Source organism: Schistocerca americana, chromosome 2 (genome assembly GCF_021461395.2).
Source record: "Schistocerca americana isolate TAMUIC-IGC-003095 chromosome 2, iqSchAmer2.1, whole genome shotgun sequence".
Taxonomy (NCBI): Eukaryota; Metazoa; Arthropoda; class Insecta; order Orthoptera; family Acrididae; genus Schistocerca; species Schistocerca americana.
Window position 1 is genome coordinate 525,608,584 of NC_060120.1, and position 18,273 is coordinate 525,626,856.

Genomic DNA, 18,273 nt, shown 5'->3' on the forward strand with positions numbered 1-18,273 from the left:
AAAAATTACAAACGCTGCTTTATTGAGAAAAAAAATATTCCTTTCCAGCATGTGCCTAAATTGAGTTGTACTAATGTTAATAAGTATTATCAGCAATTTCTAGAAAATCGCTTCTGTAGAAATTTGTCTTCTAATTGCGGATTTGACAAGTACTGCCCCTAAGACGTGTGTGAAAATATCAACTCCATTGTGGTGGTGAGCCTTGGCACTTAATTTCCCTGGACACCTGTCTTTTCGTTCCCTCGCCTCTACTACAGTAACACACAACGCAAAAAAAAGGAAGGGAAGAAAAAAGCAAATTAAACGACCCAGTATGGTAACCAGTTTTACTGAATGCTGTATTTGTAATGCTGATAATACGTATGACACAGCGAACGATCACAGATCCTTTCAAGTACAAGGAAAGTCAATCTGCTGCTAGTTGCTGCAACCACAGTACACGGAACGGAAAATCAGGAGGGAACTTAACGATAACATTCGATGATGCCATTGGGTGTCTAAACATATATATATGGAAATATAACGCAGAGAGCGGTAGTAGTTTTTGTCGAGTACAATGAAGGCTGCTTTGTTGCTTGTTGCTGGTAAGTATCGGTAGAATTTATTATCTTTCATTCACGATAAGCATATTTTTCTTAACTCCATTTTACATTATTTCTCATCTATTGATCCGTGTGAAATGCTATATCCATGTATTGAAAGATGGTTGTATAGCGGAAAGAAAAAAAAAGTTTCCAGTAGACTTTAAAATGCATATCTTATTCCGAATGAGAACTTTTTAATCTTCGCTACTGTGAAGCTTATCTCGTCTACTGTAAGCTGTTTGCTATATCGAATCTTCAGCAGAGTGCATTAAGCAACTGAGTAAAGCACTTAGACCACATTACATTCTTGTATCATAAGAAAATACTCACATATACTCTCCTGTGTATAAAACTGTTGCACAATAAGTGCTTCACGATGGAATTTAGACAGTTACAACCCGATCGTTATTGCACGAGTATTTTCCGTGTACAACCACCTTATAAATGTAAAAAAAAAAGAAAAAAAAGAAAGGCAACGAACGGCTGTCTTACTGTAGAAAGCCGTAATTATGTATGACAAAGTTGTATGAATGAATTTAGAAATCAGAATAAAAATTTTTTCATCTCCAGAACGATTGAAAGCTGCTTCTGGTAAATAGCTAATTACACTTAATTCACGCAAATACTGGACAACGAAGGTCACGCCTGAGCTTAGATGTAAAAGAAGAAGCGTTAAATGAATTCCAAAGACGGAAAATCTGTGATGAAATATTTTTAGTAAAAATTTTACTTGTGACTAGCAACACTTCATAGATACGGTACTGCGTCGCGCAATTCACGATAATGCTGCCTCTTTGAAAACGTCTTTAGTCGTAACAGAAAGTAATTAATTCCTTATCTGATTCTATTCGAGTAGTGCCGTAGAAACTTTCCTTTAAGGCTACAACCTATTGCCAGTAGTAATGGTATGAAGAGATATGTCATTTACAGAACACAACATAAAATCATAAAATTACTTTGGCTACAAGACAGCCAGTATACTTTTGTCACTCAAGCCTGTATTGCGCTTCTATCACATTTCGTTTCAACTGATTGTCTGCGTTACCATAGCAGTGCTGCACCACATGAAGAACGATAGTTGCTACAGCTTTCTATTACAATGACTACTTGATTGAAAATGAGTTGTCAATTAAACGGTTCCTTTTTCTTTTACCTATATTTTTCCATTAGGTTTTTCTTGGAAGTTATGATGAGAGGATAGGACTACGTTCATGGTTTGACTAAACCAATCTAATGTTCCAAGAAAGCTCCAATTGTACTGGCTTGCGTATAACACAACTATAAAATTACTGGATGGATCTTACTTTGCGGTGAGTTGCTATCGGTACAATATAATGCTTTTTATGAAATTCAATATAGACGGTAGTCTCTTTTTGATAGCGATCAACTTGAATAAACCTGGGCCACACTGATTTTTAATTAACTCTAAAAACCTTCTTGCGACCATGTACTACGCACATACACATGTGCTCCCTCACTTATACCTTACCTTTCGGTATTCTCGTACGTTGTCCACTAAATGACGATTCGGAACTGTATCGAATATTGTTCGGAATATTTCAAGGAACGAGGCTTCGATGTCGGCGACATTGCCCATACTGTGATTCCTAGTTGACGAGTACCACAAGACTTCTGTTTGCTGAATCAGTTTGGTTTCTTATGGAGGACACTTCCGTCTTCCGGGGTTCATTTATTCTGCAACGACAACGAGTTAAGCATTCAATCATGTGTGCTTTTTTCGAGTCGCTTGGAATGCTTTGCCTCTCCTTCGACTTACGATTTACTTCTGCTGGAACGGCAGGAAGTAGTATATAGGGCCTTAAAGACATCTTCCCAGATCCAGATACATTTCCACTATTGAGCTGATTTAGTTTCTATTGCTCGATCAGTTACGTCAATGTCGACTAGATGGGTCTTATGAGACAAATCAGCGAAACCTTCTTGTGTGGTGAAATAATTTCGGAAAAGCGAAATCAGTAATCCAACCTTATCTCCGTGATTTGTTGCGAGGGTTCCAGTACGGTCAAAGAGTGACTTAATAAGTGTAGTAGATGTATATATTGGACCAATACATGTTAAGATTTTTGGTCAGATCGGCTAGTGATTGTTTAATTTAAATCTCATGGCTGCTTTCAGGTTTTGCTTTTAACAAGGCTCCGAAGTCCTCTAAACTTGTACTGAAGCTCTTAATGTTTTGACAGAAACTTAGTAACGTATCACTCGAACTGTGACGGTCTTTGCATTTCTCTGAAACCTTACTCCGCACATACAGGTCTAAGATGCCGTTTGCAAATACTCGTGGAGTTGACCATTTCGTGTTTCTCACCCTCGTCACTAAAGGAGCTGGATATTCGATCTTGACAGCTGAAATACACTACAGTTCAATTCCTGATATTTCTTCTGAGGGGGAATTCTTTCCTATATCCAGTAACATTCTATTGACACCAATAGCAGTTGAATTAGTAACAGCCCTACGATTACTGACCTTCTCGTTCATAATAACTGATTCGCGAACTATAAGTCTGTTCCATTTAAGAGATTTCCCTAATAGTCACTTCTGTAAGTAAAATGCTGGAGATACTTGTCAAATATGAAGTGAAATGAGCATATGGCATTTGTGATAAAAATTGCCAAGAACAGTCTCATACAAATCCTGCCTGTGACACCAGTTTTAATCGAATGGCTCTATCATTTAATAGCTATATGTATTTTGAGAGTTAGTGACTGGTGTTGCAATCCTTTTACATTTGAGAAATAAAGAAGCATGTCGCTAAAATGTGATACGTACTGGAATGCGCACGCAACACCTCTTGTAGGAATGGTGAAAAGAGTACTCCAGGTTTATTTATGCAACAAAAAAGTTACTGCACCAATTACATTTTTCTGACTTAGGACAATAGTTTTCGCAATTTTATTTCACCTTAGAGTGTTGTTGGAAGCAACATAAGTTTTAGATCATTTGCCTGCGTGTGTGTTATTCAATGATTTTTTCCCATGCGATCGTCTCTTTATGTAATTCTAAGAGGATACTACAGATCCGACAGAGAGAGGATACCTTAGTCTTCTTGGTAGATGCCATCGTGCCGAAGAACATTAAACAGTACGGAGGGGTGGACACAGTCCCCAAGCACAAACGCAAACTAGTTTAGATCAATTATGCCTTCCATTATGAAGAATAACCGACACGAATACATTCCTCAGACCATAACGCTCCCTCACTGATTGCAGGTTGTTTGCCCTGAGACGTTTCACGCCGTACACGCCGCCCGACTTATACCCGATCTAGCATAAAACGTCTTTCGCCTAAAACTATGGCCCAAAGCGGGTCCGGTTCAGGTATTGGAGTGAAAATTGAACCCTTCGTCGCCGGTGAACAGCAGTCGACGTGAGCATACGAATGTGTCACCTGCTGTGGACAGCGGTAAATAGGAACTTTTGTTGGATGGTTGTTAGGCAGACATTGTTGGTTGTCCTATTGGTTCATCTGGGGCGTCTTTCCCTCAACTGTTGCATGCCTTTCCATCCGTACACATCTCCGCACCTGTCCTTCACTCCTGTCATCTATGGCCCATTCTGCCCCACTGGTCATGGTGTCAGTTATCAATAGTGCAATTTTACCAGGCACAGTTCACTTTAAGCAGGGTGACACTTGAACAGCTTACAAACTGAGACGTGCATCCACTCTTGCCTCGAAAGGCAATAATCATACCCTTTTGGACGTCAGATAAATAGTTTCGTTTCCGCATTATGACACCGACTTCACTGTCCCCCGCGGCTCCCTGATGATCTTTACATAGCCTCCACTGTTAATGCTGCGCCCTATCTTCATTGAGTTGTTATCTGGCGCTGATGTCGAACAAAGGCGGTGGTCACATTACTGTGACGGAACCGTGTATGTACTAGTATCTTGGACTTAACGTAGAGAGTGAAAGGACTCTGATGTCTCCCATCGTACAAAATGCGGAACATCACAAGAAGTTATGTGAGACATTCCATTCAAGGCTGTCACGTCTTTGCCTCTAAATTTAGTTTGAATGTAAAAGAAAAACAAACAAATACTAACCATCTCCATCACGGGATTTCAGAGGACGAACAGGGACAATATTTTAATAGGGTACGTTCATTATCTTGATGAGGAGCAAAAGACTTTACAGAGCCATCCACTTGGAGATATGTGTGCTTTTCAGCGAAACCCCAGCTACATGATCGTAACGAGGAAGGCTTCCAGCTCTGTAATACTTTTTATTCTTTACGACTATGGGTAGAGTGGGCTGTTTGATGTCAAAACCAATGAAGAATCTAACTTTATCAGCCAAATATCTTGCTAGCTTTTAGTGTGGCAGAGCGTTACTAAAAAGGCAAACCTTCCCAAACATAATTAAGGAAAGAACTAATATTGTCAATTTAATTGTGTGATAATATCAGACCAACAAGAACTTGAAAAACCACTGTATTTGTTTACTGGAACACGAAATTAATTAGGAGAGCTAGTCCGACGTGAGCATAGCGTGCGTGTCGCTGTTGATTCGTTTTCTTTTATTTTCTGGGACGAGCGGACTGTTCAAATAACACCTATGTAGCATACAGTAGTGTTACATTGCTAAATGGGAGAGTTCCACTAACAGCCGTTAGACGAAATGGCGATCTGTAATTACGTTCACTGACTTTTACAGCACTGGTAGCAGTGGCGGAGGTCCACGGACAACCAGAAGAGTCGACCACCGCCAACATCGGGAATGAGAATCTAAGCATCGGAAATATCACGGCTGAGAATAGATTTCTGGGAAGGTCGTCCTACACGGAAGATGATGATACCATTTGTGTCGCAGCAGACAACAGGTTCTACTTGTATGCTAATTCGTTGAAGCTGTATTCTTGCTACAACCAACTACCGAAAGGTAAGTTACTTTGAACAAAACAGTTTTCTGTTCATAATTGATAAGATAAAACCAGTTTGTTCAGCATAAAAATTCGCGTAGGGTTCCACAGCGAAAGCGAAAATATGAGTGAAATCAGATCATCAATGAACAGTGGCTACCCTTGCCTCGCCGAAATGACGAAATTGCAACTTTTCATGGTTCTTCACCAAAACCATTCAGAGCAATTTGCTGCGCATATTTAGTCCACCTTTTACAATAATTTTCTTTCCCCTTAAAACACCATGTTGGCATTAAATTGGGGCACAGACTCATTCACTGTTTTAGTGACACATCTACAATGTAATGTCGGAGCGAAATATAATCTACTTATAGACTATCACACACCGTACTACAATCAACCGTATAACCATCGCAAAAAATGTCCCAAATTTCAGGAATTTATGAATAGCAGCATGCCTCACATTTTAATCAGGAGTCAGTGAAGGTTGAATAAAGAACCTGATAAAAACACGTTACTTAGGCGTAGTACCAGTTAAGATATTCATTGAGTTAGAAGTTCTGCCTGCACGCGTGTTGGTTAGCACGAGAGTACATGAAAGTTAAATAATGAATCTTTAGATGGAAATGTCTAGAAAACAAGCGGTAATTTCTACATGTATAGTAAGATTGTTACTACACAAACACGACATTCTCTAGCTAGTCTTTTCGTGGCCACTGTTGTAAGCAGGCTGATACATTGCAGTCACCAAGAACAGTAGTTAAGGAAAACGCACCTTCTATCGGAGCTTTCAGAAGAGCTGAGCTTGTACTGTGAAATTGCTCATCGTGTTCTAGCAAAATATCACGATTAAAACTCACCATGAGCCGACCGAAATGCTCCAGCCCCAGGCGCCATAGTATTGGGGACGATTATTAAACAGAAGGTTGCCTCGCATCTCGCACAAAGCTGAAGTCCATAACTTCACAGAGATCGTGCAGAGTATCATGGTCTCAGTTTCAAGAGAACAATTCTTCAAACTCTAACAAAATGTGAATCTTCTAGAGTTGGGGTAAATGAAAGGTCTCACTACTACAAACGTTTGGTCTGTCTCAAAACAATTAACATTTTGGTGATCTTGCGCTCTCCAAACTAGGCATTCTGAGTGATGGAGAAAGATACCTGAGTCATTCAGTGTTTCTACAGGGTGATTGGGTCGTTTAGCATCCGCAGTTCTGATTTTGAGGACGGTTCTGACAGCGCGGCGCAATTGTAAATTCTTTGTGGTTGCGGTTATCTGTTGTCTATTCAAGTATAATAATTGAATTTATGTCAGCGATGGGTCTCTATCTGTGTCCTTTGATGTTCGTGTCTATTAAGTATCGCAAAGGCTAAGTCCCATCACAAAATTAGCAATCAACTATCCCGTTATCTGTCTAAACGGTAAAGACGATTTTACTTCACTCTGACTTCTGACTAATACTTCCAACCGTAAAACCTTTAAACTTCACATCGTCTTTAAATCAACCTAGAAGCGCTTAGCATGCGTACTACTATTGCAAGAGTACAAGAGAGAAATGACGTTACATTGTAGTCACCGCAAACTTACAGCTCGATAGGGTTACAACCCTCTTCTAGGAAAAATGTTATCTTTGGTCAGTTTATGATCTGGGGTTTAACCTCAGTAAATAATAATTTCTTGAATCCTTTCTGTCCCGTATCATATGGTATTCTCTCATTGAGTCCTTTCTTTATGATAAGTATTAGTGTTTACATAACATTCTTGTTAATTAAACTGTCAAGAGTGTAAATTTTGTTGTCAGTACCTGTCATCACTGTCGAGATGACTGATTTTTCAATTTCTTTTTGCAACAAAAGGGTGTTCGTTATGGGTTGGGCGAACGTTCACACGGCGGAATACCGTTCCTGACCTGTACACGAAGGACAGAGTAAACGCATTTCATCCAGTCACGTTGGATCGTTCTACTGTTAAGACAAAGTTTTACGGTTACTGGGGACCAGCGATGCTGAACATTTCCAAAACACACACTCAGGGATTGCCAGATCAGTTCTCAGCAAATGAAACCGAGGTCCCTCAGGTTATCGTCATTTGCCTCGTCGCAGGATACACGTGTTGCTCACTGAATGCTTCGCACGCCAGGAGCATTACCCTCCTAGAGGAACTTGGTTCTAGTGACACCCTTAAACTTTCGAAATACGCTATAAGTCAGGTTTATTCGCGTCGTCAATCTTCCAACTGTCTGCTATAGTACCAGTAAGGATAGGAACCCTGTAACGTAGCACACTGTGTGACCCCAAATTATCTCTGATACACGACCATAACATAATCTTGTCACAATGCTGACAGTGAAATTCGCGCTATGTAAAAAAGGTGAAGGCTTACCGTTGTCTTATCACTAGTAAAATTAAACTGCTATGTTATTTTTGTACTTCCTATCTTTAGCAAAGCGCATTTCTCTTCGTTGCAGTTTACGTGGTGAAACCAAAGAGTCAGTGTAAACCATACCTGTCAGATTGTCCCAGGAACTAGGAAAATTGCCAGTCCGTTGCCTCAGCTTGAATCGTCTGCGAGGGAGTGGAGACTAAATGGCTGACCTGCTGACTGAAGACATCTGCTGTTTCCAGAGGAGCCAAGAAACTGCAAGAGTGTCAGAACTTGACACATTTATTTAAACATAAACAATGGAATCTACACATACTATTCTGTGTCAGTTTCTGATTACTTCACGACATGCAGTAAATATCATTACTGTAAAGATTAGTATTAAAAACATAGCGTTTGTATTCTTTTTATGTTTCTGTTGTTTCCCAAACAGTTGTATGCCGACGCAAGAAAAGTGTAGTTTCATGACGTCAAATGTTATATTAAACGATAGAAGATATTTCTCTACCTACAGGTTCACGTAATTACTGACAAACTACGGCTTGTTATTAATAACATGAAATGCATTGCATCCGTTATCCACGCTGATCTCCTAAATTCCCAGTATCCAAATCCAACCTTAACACACTGACTGCCACGAGGACACCGGCGGCCACAGCAAAGACATACGATTGACGCCTCGGCTGGACCCTACGTGGCATGGGAAAAACGTGAAACATTTCTATTCCAGAGGAAATGGTGTCATATCTCACGGTTCTATATAAATTTATTGCAAGCTATTTGAAATATCACGACAAGATGCATTTTCGCATTATCGAAGTAGTAAAAGTGACCGTGTGCCGTCTCAATTACTAGATCTTGTCGACTGAAGCGTAAGTAAAGGAGCGTGCCGAAAAGTAATGCCTCCGAATTTTTATATGTGAAAACTTATAAAGCTTTATAAATAAAATAAACTTTATTAACACTCTACATTCTTATTCTTCCTGTCACTATGTTTATCCAAACAAGAGAACAGTTTCTTGATACCTTCACTGTAGAATGTTTGACTTTGTTCAAGGGGCCACAACATTACTTCTACTTGCACAGCTTCATCAATATCAAAGTGAAACCCTCTAAAAGTTTTCATCGAGTTTTGGAACGAGATGACGGGCTGATGGGGCATAGTCGGGGTGTATGGAAGATGATCTGTGACCTCGTATACAATGTGTCGGTTTGTTACACCTGTCGCAGCGCTTGTACATGCTCTGTCGTTGCCACGATAAAGGAAAGGTAGCTCCATCTGTGCAAGAACTCTTCGAATTCGTCTTTTCAGTCTCTTGAAGGAATACAACAAGCAGTATCTCGAGCTCTGTCACAGTTACGTAACACACCGCCATGTCACATGCTACAGTACGTAGCCCTCGATCGGCAGAGGGTTGCAATTGCGTTATGGAATCGTGAAAGTCGACCGAGTAATATGCACTATGCGTAATAGGGTAACATGCATTGATAACACGATGAAAAACTCGGAGGCATACATCCCCTCTTATCAATACTTACTTTCATATTTTTCTTGGGTAGCATCAGATATCCAAGGAAAAAAGCATGGTGCAAAGCGAATGCTACAAAATAGTCTTATATCAATAAACAGAAAGATACATAGAGACAGGTAAGAAAATCGTTATCAGTTAGATTAAGGAAACCATACATTAATCATAATTTATTCTGTTCAGTACTAAAACTAAATGTAAATCCCAAATGGCCACAAAACACATAATTTGCTTGGTAGGAGTAGCCAACAGCGCACACGTTTAAGAAAAAAATGCCGCACGTCACGGTAGGCATTTGATTGCTCATCCCAGTTCAATATAAAAGTGTATCTACGTAACCTTAGTCCGACTCACTGGTTAACTGAAATGCGATTCAGAAAATGAGGCTCTGGTAATGCTGTTACTGCATGCAGCGGGGCTAAAAGAACAAGTAGCACTAATTCTGGGCTGAGGTGGAGCTCTCCCATTAGGTCGGTGAGACGAGAAAATGCCGTGGAAATCGGAGACTCAGACTCGATGATGTTCAAGTTGAGTTTGCTCCAAACGTTCTTTTTCAGTTAAAGCATCAAAGAGTATCCAGTTGAAACCTCCACTTGTGGTATGTTATCTTTTTCTATCTCTCTTTATTTAAACATTAAGACATAACATAAACTTCTGACATATAAAACGTCTATTTTACTCTGTCCATGAGTTAATTAAAAACGGTTGAAAACAACAGTGCACACAATAACATCGTCGGTATCCAATGAGGTAAAAAAGACGCAACACGTAGGGGACACTAAATTGCACATTACGTTACCCATTATAATTCCATTCTAGACACCCATCGCCCAGGCGTATATTCACAGTGCTGGTACGTAGACACACGAACAAATTTCACTTTAGGAAAGGCGTTCAACTACCTTCCATTTGGAAAGACAACGCAACTAGCTGTATCATACGTTGCTGGACCCTACACAACCCGCCTGCATAAACTTTTGTTAATTTTGCCTCGCCCCTCCCCTCAACCACACACTCACACACATACCAAATCAGACTCTAGTGGATTGCCGTCTTGGGATTCTGGACGCCAGAATATCGAAAATCCATGACAGATTCAATTCCCTGGAAGTGCTTCAATTCCAAAGTGTGGCAATGTACCTTCGTTCCGAAGCCTAATGAGTAACTGAACACAAAGAAAAACCTTTAAAATGCATTGTGGAATGTGTTGCAAAGGAACTAATTACGCAAGGTACATGCAAATTGTCCAGTATTAGGTAAGGGATCAAAAGTACTTCTTTGACCATTCTAGCCTGTTGATTTATGTTGCTGCGTCAGGAACACAAGCCATGTGCAAGCGTGGTTTTGGGGTAACTTTTCTAAATTTCATGCAGCAATGGCTGGAAGGTAGTAGTTAAGGAACAGAATGTCGAATCGAATGGCTTTCGCGGGTGACGTTGATATTTAGCAAGCTGCTCTAGGAGGCATGTATACGACGTTGCACTTGGGAGGGAATGCAAGGCAAGACGAATACTGTATACAAGTGTGATGAAATCAGGGCAGCACGGGAAGTGCCCTGCTGTGAATAACCGATACATTGTAGATCGAAGCGCACCTAATGAACTGTGTGTAGGGACCAAAGAGGGCTGAGGGAACCAGAAGTTGTAAAAATCAAAGAGCAGTCCACTTGTCTCCTCCAGAGGAAATACGTCACGGGTCTAGCCCGCAGGCTCAAATGGGGGGTAGTTGTACCGCCACTATGTCCATGTTTAGAATCCGAGTCAATAACGATTGTTTAAATTGCACGCGAACCTCGACGACATTGTGGTGATGACTCTCGGCGGCCAACGGGCCCGCTGAAACTACTGCCAACCTCTGCTGCACAGACGCGCAGTATCTTTGGCGGGGAGGGGCCGCACCTTGGAGGTGCACCGGCACGAGGAACGAGATCTACATCTACATCTACATCTACATTTATACTCCGCAAGCCACCCAACGGTGTGTGGCGGAGGGCACTTTACGTGCCACTGTCATTACCTCCCTTTCCTGTTCCAGTCGCGTATGGTTCGCGGGAAGAACGACTGTCTGAAAGCCTCCGTGCGCGCTCTAATCTCTCTCATTTTACATTCGTGATCTCCTCGGGTGGTATAAGTAGGGGGAAGCAATATATTCGATACCTCATCCAGAAACGCACCCTCTCGAAACCTGGCGTGCAAGCTACACAGCGATGCAGAGCGCCTCTCTTGCAGAGTCTGCCACTTGAGTTTATTAAACATCTCCGTAACGCTATCACGGTTACCAAATAACCCTGTGACGAAACGCGCCGCTCTTCTTTGGATCTTCTCTATCTTCTCCGTCAAACCGATCTGGTACGGATCCCACACTGATGAGCAATACTCAAGTATAGGTCGAACGAGTGTTTTGTAAGCCACCTCCTTTGTTGATGGACTACATTTTCTAAGCACTCTCCCAATGAATCTCAACCTGGTACCCGCCTTACCAACAATTAATTTTATATGATCATTCCACTTCAAATCGTTCCGCACGCATACTCCCAGATATTTTACAGAAGTAACTGCTACCAGTGTTTGTTCCGCTTTCATATAATCATACAATAAAGGATCCTTCTTTCTATGTATTCGCAATTCATTACATTTGTCTATGTTAAGGGTCAGTTGCCACTCCCTGCACCAAGTGCCTATCCGCTGCAGATCTTCCTGCATTTCGCTACAATTTTCTAATGCTGCAACTTCTCTGTATACTACAGCCTCATCCACGAAAAGCCGCATGGAACTTCCGACACTATCTACTAGGTCATTTATATATATTGTGAAAAGCAGTGGTCCCATAACACTCCCCTGTGGCACGCCAGAGGTTACTTTAACGTCTGTAGACGTCTCTCCATTGATAACAACATGCTGTGTTCTGTTTGCTAAAAACTAATCGCCGCTACCCTCCACTCTGTGGGTGACATCGTCCGGCGGACTGCAAGCTGCCATTCGCTGGGGCGGGTCGGGGGCACCAACTAGCGACCTCCCGGGTAAAGAGCAATCTGCGGTCTCTCACGAATATGCCCTGGCTGCTAAGGCTTACTACAACGATGACGGCCAGTTATTTTCCCTTGGGCGCTGTACGTGGGGTTCAAAATTTGTGCTTGAGGGCGCAGCCAGACACGTCCCAGGCTACCAACGCACATACACGCAGGTTAATGTATCGCGGCGAACCCTTAGCCGCCACGAGAGTAGGAGCGCTACTTATGCAACGCTGGGTGGCTGGACGCCGATGCAGCAAAACGCCATCACTGCGATCAGTGGAAGGCCTGCTGTTTAAATTCTATGCATTAAAGTCAACGAAACATTTTCCGGTTTTTCTATGCATTCGTATGCGTAAGTCACCCCTCTCTACCAAACTGTACCTCTGTGTCGTTCCGACAACCCCTGAGCGCTACAGGACGGTTGTGAAATATCATGTTCACATGCAGGTTGTGTTCCAATCAATAATGATTGTTGTGAGTTGAAAATAACTTCACAAGTGAAGCTAGATTCGTCAGTCCATCCCACGTTACTTTTAAAATGGCCTATAACTTTCAAATGGTGCTGAATCCATTCAAATAACTATACTCTTCCATTTCGGTCTTCTGGCCACTGGTGCTGAATTAGCTTGTTATGATACAGAAACAGGTCATTGTGCATCACTTCAAAAACCCGTTTTTCACATATCTGGAACAACGTTTGGTGATGTAGTAGAATGGTTTCAGGAACTGCGTTATCTGTAGGAGTAGTTTTCGTCCTTGGAAGGCCACTGTATATGAAGGTTACCCGTTTCCCAGAAGACTGTGCATCAGGTGACGAAAACCATTCTCTTCAAGATGAAGTCTTCTGTGGTACTGTGTAGCATATCCACGAGCAACAGCAGCCTATTGATCGGAAACACTCAGCAACAAAAACATATTACGATATTTATCTTTTGTGGATTTCATCGGGAAGCTGCCCTACATAAACTTGACAGGAGCAGTCATGGTTGCCCACTAAGCAGTCAGTAGACACATAAATGCCGGTTAATTTATCCCCCTCTAATGCCATAGGCCACTATCATTTTGTAGGTCATTGTCTTGTGTTCAAATAATGCCCAACTTACAAACTACGAGAGCTGGGAAAGGGAATCCAAAAAATGAAAATGAAACCTTAACAACATTTGAACAACGGCTCTATGGGGGTGTAGGTTTGATGTTTCACCAGACCACTCAGTGACCTGCAAGGCCTGGCACGGTTATGTGGGATGACACACAGTCCTCTTTACATTCCGATGCCCTACACAACGTGACAGTGTTGATAGCTCCTCGTTTTCACGAACTAAGTGCTTTCTAAACGGACACGATCTTGAAAGATAAATTTTTGATTGGATTCTGATTAAAGATTCGCCTGCTGGTATCTATTCGTCACCCTGTATGTTGATTAAGAAAGTTAGCCAACAAGAGTATGTAATAACAATTACTGAAACTACAATCGGCTACAAAACAAGAGTGTTGCTCAGTGGGAGTTTTTGTTGTTTACGTTACGGTATGAAGGAGCTCTCCAAGCCTCTTTAGGTCTCAGAATGAGTCGTTTTAACTGATCCCTTTATCCACTCAAGCTCAGACCACTATTTTCTGTTCTCCGTCGTTCTGTTCAGTGCCTTCTTAACAGTTATGTGGTGTAGGAACCTAATCTTCGGCATTATTCTGTTGCACCTCATTTTAAAGATTAGTGTTACTTGCTTGTCTAAACAGTTTATTGTCCATGTTTCACTTAAATACACGGCTACACTCCGAACAAATACTTTCACGTAAGATATCCTACACTTTAATTTAGAATCGATGTTAACATATTTCTCTCCTTCGAAGACGATTGTCTTGCCATTGCCAGTCTACATTTTATATCCTCTCTAACTCGGCCACCGTCTTTTCATAGACATCTGCATTTTTGTATCTTCTCCATTTGTCAAATGAATGCAGTATCGGACCTTAGTGTATCCCAGCGTATACAATCTTCAAAAAACTTACAGAAATACAGGCGGGAGACATCTTTGACAACCCCTAATATTTCTACAGAAGCACTGATGCCACTTTCGAGAGAAAACTGCAAAAAGTAAGCGCTATGGAAACGAATTTAATAGTTTGGTTTTCGCTGAAAGTCCGTAAAGATAACACACACACTGTCAGCACTGCCGCCAACACAAGTATGGCCGTCGTCATGTGACCGAACCCGCCGGTTCCACGTGTGACCGATTCGTAGTATTAAATAATTCTCGTACTAAATCACGCGTATTCCTATTGTCTTTATGAAATGTACACCACTGGCCATTAAAATTACTACACCACGAAGATGACGTGCTACAGACGCGTAATTTAAGCGACATGAAGAGGATGCTGTGATATGCAAATGATTGTCATTTCAGAGAATTCACACAAGGTTGGCGCCGGTGGCGACACCTACAACGTGCGGACATGACGAAAGTTTCCAACCGCTTTCTCATACACAATCAGCAGTTGACCGGCGTTTCCTGGTGAAACGTTGTTGTGATACCTCGTGTAAGGAGGAGAAATGCGTACCATCCCGTTTCCGTCTTTGCTAAAGGTCAGATTGTAGCTTATTGCGATTGCGATTTATCATATCGCGACACTGCTATGAATTACTTACTCCCTTCTTTGTACATCTCCTTCAAGTTCCTCATCCTCATCGCTTTCTCTATAGAGAGATGTTTAACCTAACTTTTGTGGTGTTTCGATAACTTCTTCTTCAATTAACGCGAACTTACTTTCATTGGCTGTACACAGGTGAACACTGCCTACAGCTTCGATTACACCTGGAGGAAAGATAAATTCATCATAACTACTGCTTTCAGCTTCATCAGTCTCTGACAGGAGCCCGTTTTTGCTATCTTTCTCTTTACAAGGTGCTAAAAATTCAGGTGTCACCCTATATATCTCTTGGATTTCTTCGTCCTCCTCTAACAATTACCGCCAGAACCGTACATGTTGCTTTCCTCCTCCTGTGTATCACTACTTGTTAGTTGAACACCATCGACTTCAGCGACACTACAGTCAGTTGCTTGCGTGTTTTGGTCGCCAGTTGGACACTCAACCAGATTATCATCACTTTCGGAATCACTAGCATCATAGGGAACATCCTTTTCTACTGACAACTGATCACAATAGGAATTGGTTTCGTACTTCAGTTCGTGGATCAGGGGCAGTTCCATCTCCGAAAGTTGCCTCCTTTGGGACAGAATGCAGTAATTGTTGTTTACATTCGTAGAATGGGATTATCTCGTCAAAATTTATTTGTGTATGCATCTTTGTGCAATACATTTTCCCTATTGAGGGTAGCTCCCCTTCCCAGTCACTACGTCTCGTATTCTGCTCAACCCTCCCATTTTTCAACTCATCATACATGTAACAAAGTTCCCCAAAATACGCAACATCATCTGACTCGTCCTCTATTAGGCCATGATTGCTACGCGAAGCAGCAACATGACCCTCCTTCAGTAATGGCAAAATACCTTGTCTTTGATCCAAGCTCTTCTCCTACGACTTTTTACATTACCCGTTCCGTTTGGCTATGTTCACCCTTCATTACTTGTTTGTCAGTAGTCTGGTTTGCCACACTATGCTTCTGTACACCGACAGTCACCATTACATTGCCACTGCTGGAAAATGTATTTACAACACGGTAACACTCGACTTGCCTACTTCGGTCTCCTTAATACTTCCGTGGTCGCTGTCGTCTTTTGTTGGGCCAGTTCCGTTCCTCCGAGCCTGGCAGACCAGAGATAAGCGCGGGCTTTGGTTTTCCTCATCGTCACTTCCATTATTGTTGAAGTTACCTCGACCACATCCTCTACCATGACCTCTACCACGTCCTTTGATCACATTTATCTGATGACCACCTCGGCCTCCTTTTTCCGATGAGTTCTGATATCTTGAAGATCGATTGTCGCGTGTTTCGCGCCATCGATCTTCATCCTCTATTTTTTCCAAGAAATCGTCAAATTTCGTGTGATTGCTTCCTACATAACGTTTGGTTGCGTCATGTAGTTTCTTCCGTAACTCTCATACGATTTCAAACTCCGATAGTCTGTGCTGAGATACATTAATCGTTTAAACCAATTTTAGCAATACTCCTTCATGGAATACCCGCCATTCTTGCGACGACAAATTCTCGCCACAACTTATCCTTCTTTTGTAAGGACCAAAAGTCATCCACAAACTTTTCTTTAACCTGGGAAAACGTCATGTTTGATGTACCCAAGTTTAAACCCCAGTATTTGTACTACCTACCATAGCATCAATCGAAAAACTGATCTTTTCTCTGTCTGTCATGGCTGTCAATATAGGTGATTCCTGGCTTCTGGAGCCAGCGACAGTACAATTATGGAATAGTTCTCGGTGGTGTGCAATCAGACATAAAAAAAAACTGCTCTCAAATAGAACTCTGTATGAATAAAGTGGCCTTCTCGAATTGACACAATCCCTATAGCAACATTGCATATTTGGCAGGTAGTCATACTTCTAACACCATAGAACAAGAAAGTTTTCTGTACTGCAACTATTTAAACAATTTATTCTAATTTTCCAATGTACTTCAAAAGAAAAACACAATCCTTGAAACTCCCATAACCGTCACCCGACAATAACGTAATTAAAATATTTGATGAACGATGCACTTCAAGCTGTAAATCTAGTCTCCAGTGACTCAAAAATTCACCAGCTGTCACACACCGCCACACTCGCAAGAACACACAATACAAGACAAAATCAATTGATAACTAACACAAATATCCACTGATCGAAAATATGACTAACAAAAATTGTTTGATTACACATAGTAAATCTATCATGTCGCCAGAAACAAAAATTGATGGTGATGTAACATCACAGTGTAGCTTTTATCTACAGAGAACACTTAAAGCTTAACCTCAGATTTGTTGGATTAGAATCGCTGTTGTCTAACTATTTGCGTATCAAGCCTGACAAGTGAAAATCTTGTCTTATTAGTCTCGGCAATTCTGCTGTTATTGTGAAACATACATCGCTCTAGTAGGAGGGGGTCCCATTAACTTTTTCAAGGTGCGTTCCGATACTACAATTAAGTGTTCCGTCTCATACGTGAGCGATAAATGTTTCACAATAACAGCGGAAATGCAAAAATTAATAAGACAATATTTCCACTTGTCAGGTTCATTATGCAGCTAGTTAGAGAACGCCGATTGTAAGTGTGCATGGTTCCTAGGTTTGCTTGATTCAGCAATTCTGGAGGTGCTACAGGAGCCCATCGACCCAAATATATTGAAAGACAGGGAAAGATATGAATAGAAGAATCGTAAACCAATACAAGCCATCCTACGAGCATGCGAAAGATTTAGGAATGCATTCCATTTGCCAGAGATTTAGGGTGAAAGAAGAAAATGTAGATCTGGATCTAGCATGCAAGGTTGCTCCAGTCATAAGTTCGTAACATAGCACATCTGTTATGTCTTCCTGAATTTCATTTGAAAAAGTTATTGCTTAAAAACTTCCCACACAGTATAAGACAGGTTAGATGTGGAAGTAACAGTCCTAAGTTCCGTAATCGTCATATGTACGTATCATATATATTATTACACAAGAATATGCAATGAGCATTGTGTTGCAAAATTTAGCCTCTGAAATGACTCTTTTTCGACATTTTTACATAATGTGCATGTCAGTTTTATAAAATGCCTTGAAAGAACAAATAGGTGATGTACAGAAGCTCTGACTTCTGTTAATTGATGTTTTCCATCCCAAATTTCCTTAAAATTCCAGTAAACAGCAGTAAATAGGGATGTTTTGTATTTGAATATTGTTGGGTCATAGAGACCTGATGTATCATATTTGATACATGGGCTACAGCTGCTTTTA

General features: G+C 41.2%; 1 protein-coding gene across 2 annotated transcripts in view; it reads left to right on the plus strand.

The window, feature by feature from the left end:
• Positions 1–523: 523 nt before the first annotated feature.
• Positions 524–18,273, plus strand: part of LOC124596322 — a 35,904-nt gene continuing 18,154 nt past the window's right edge. The window contains exons 1-3 of one of the 2 annotated variants that reach the window (XM_047135423.1): positions 524–584; positions 5,258–5,482; positions 7,931–8,810. In XM_047135423.1, coding sequence (XP_046991379.1) covers positions 557–584; positions 5,258–5,482; positions 7,931–7,992 — 315 coding nt within the window. In that variant the 5' untranslated portion in view covers positions 524–556 and the 3' untranslated portion in view covers positions 7,993–8,810. Of the gene's footprint in view, positions 585–5,257; positions 5,483–7,930; positions 8,811–18,273 lie in introns of those variants that run through there. The other variant, XM_047135424.1, reaches the window with a different exon arrangement.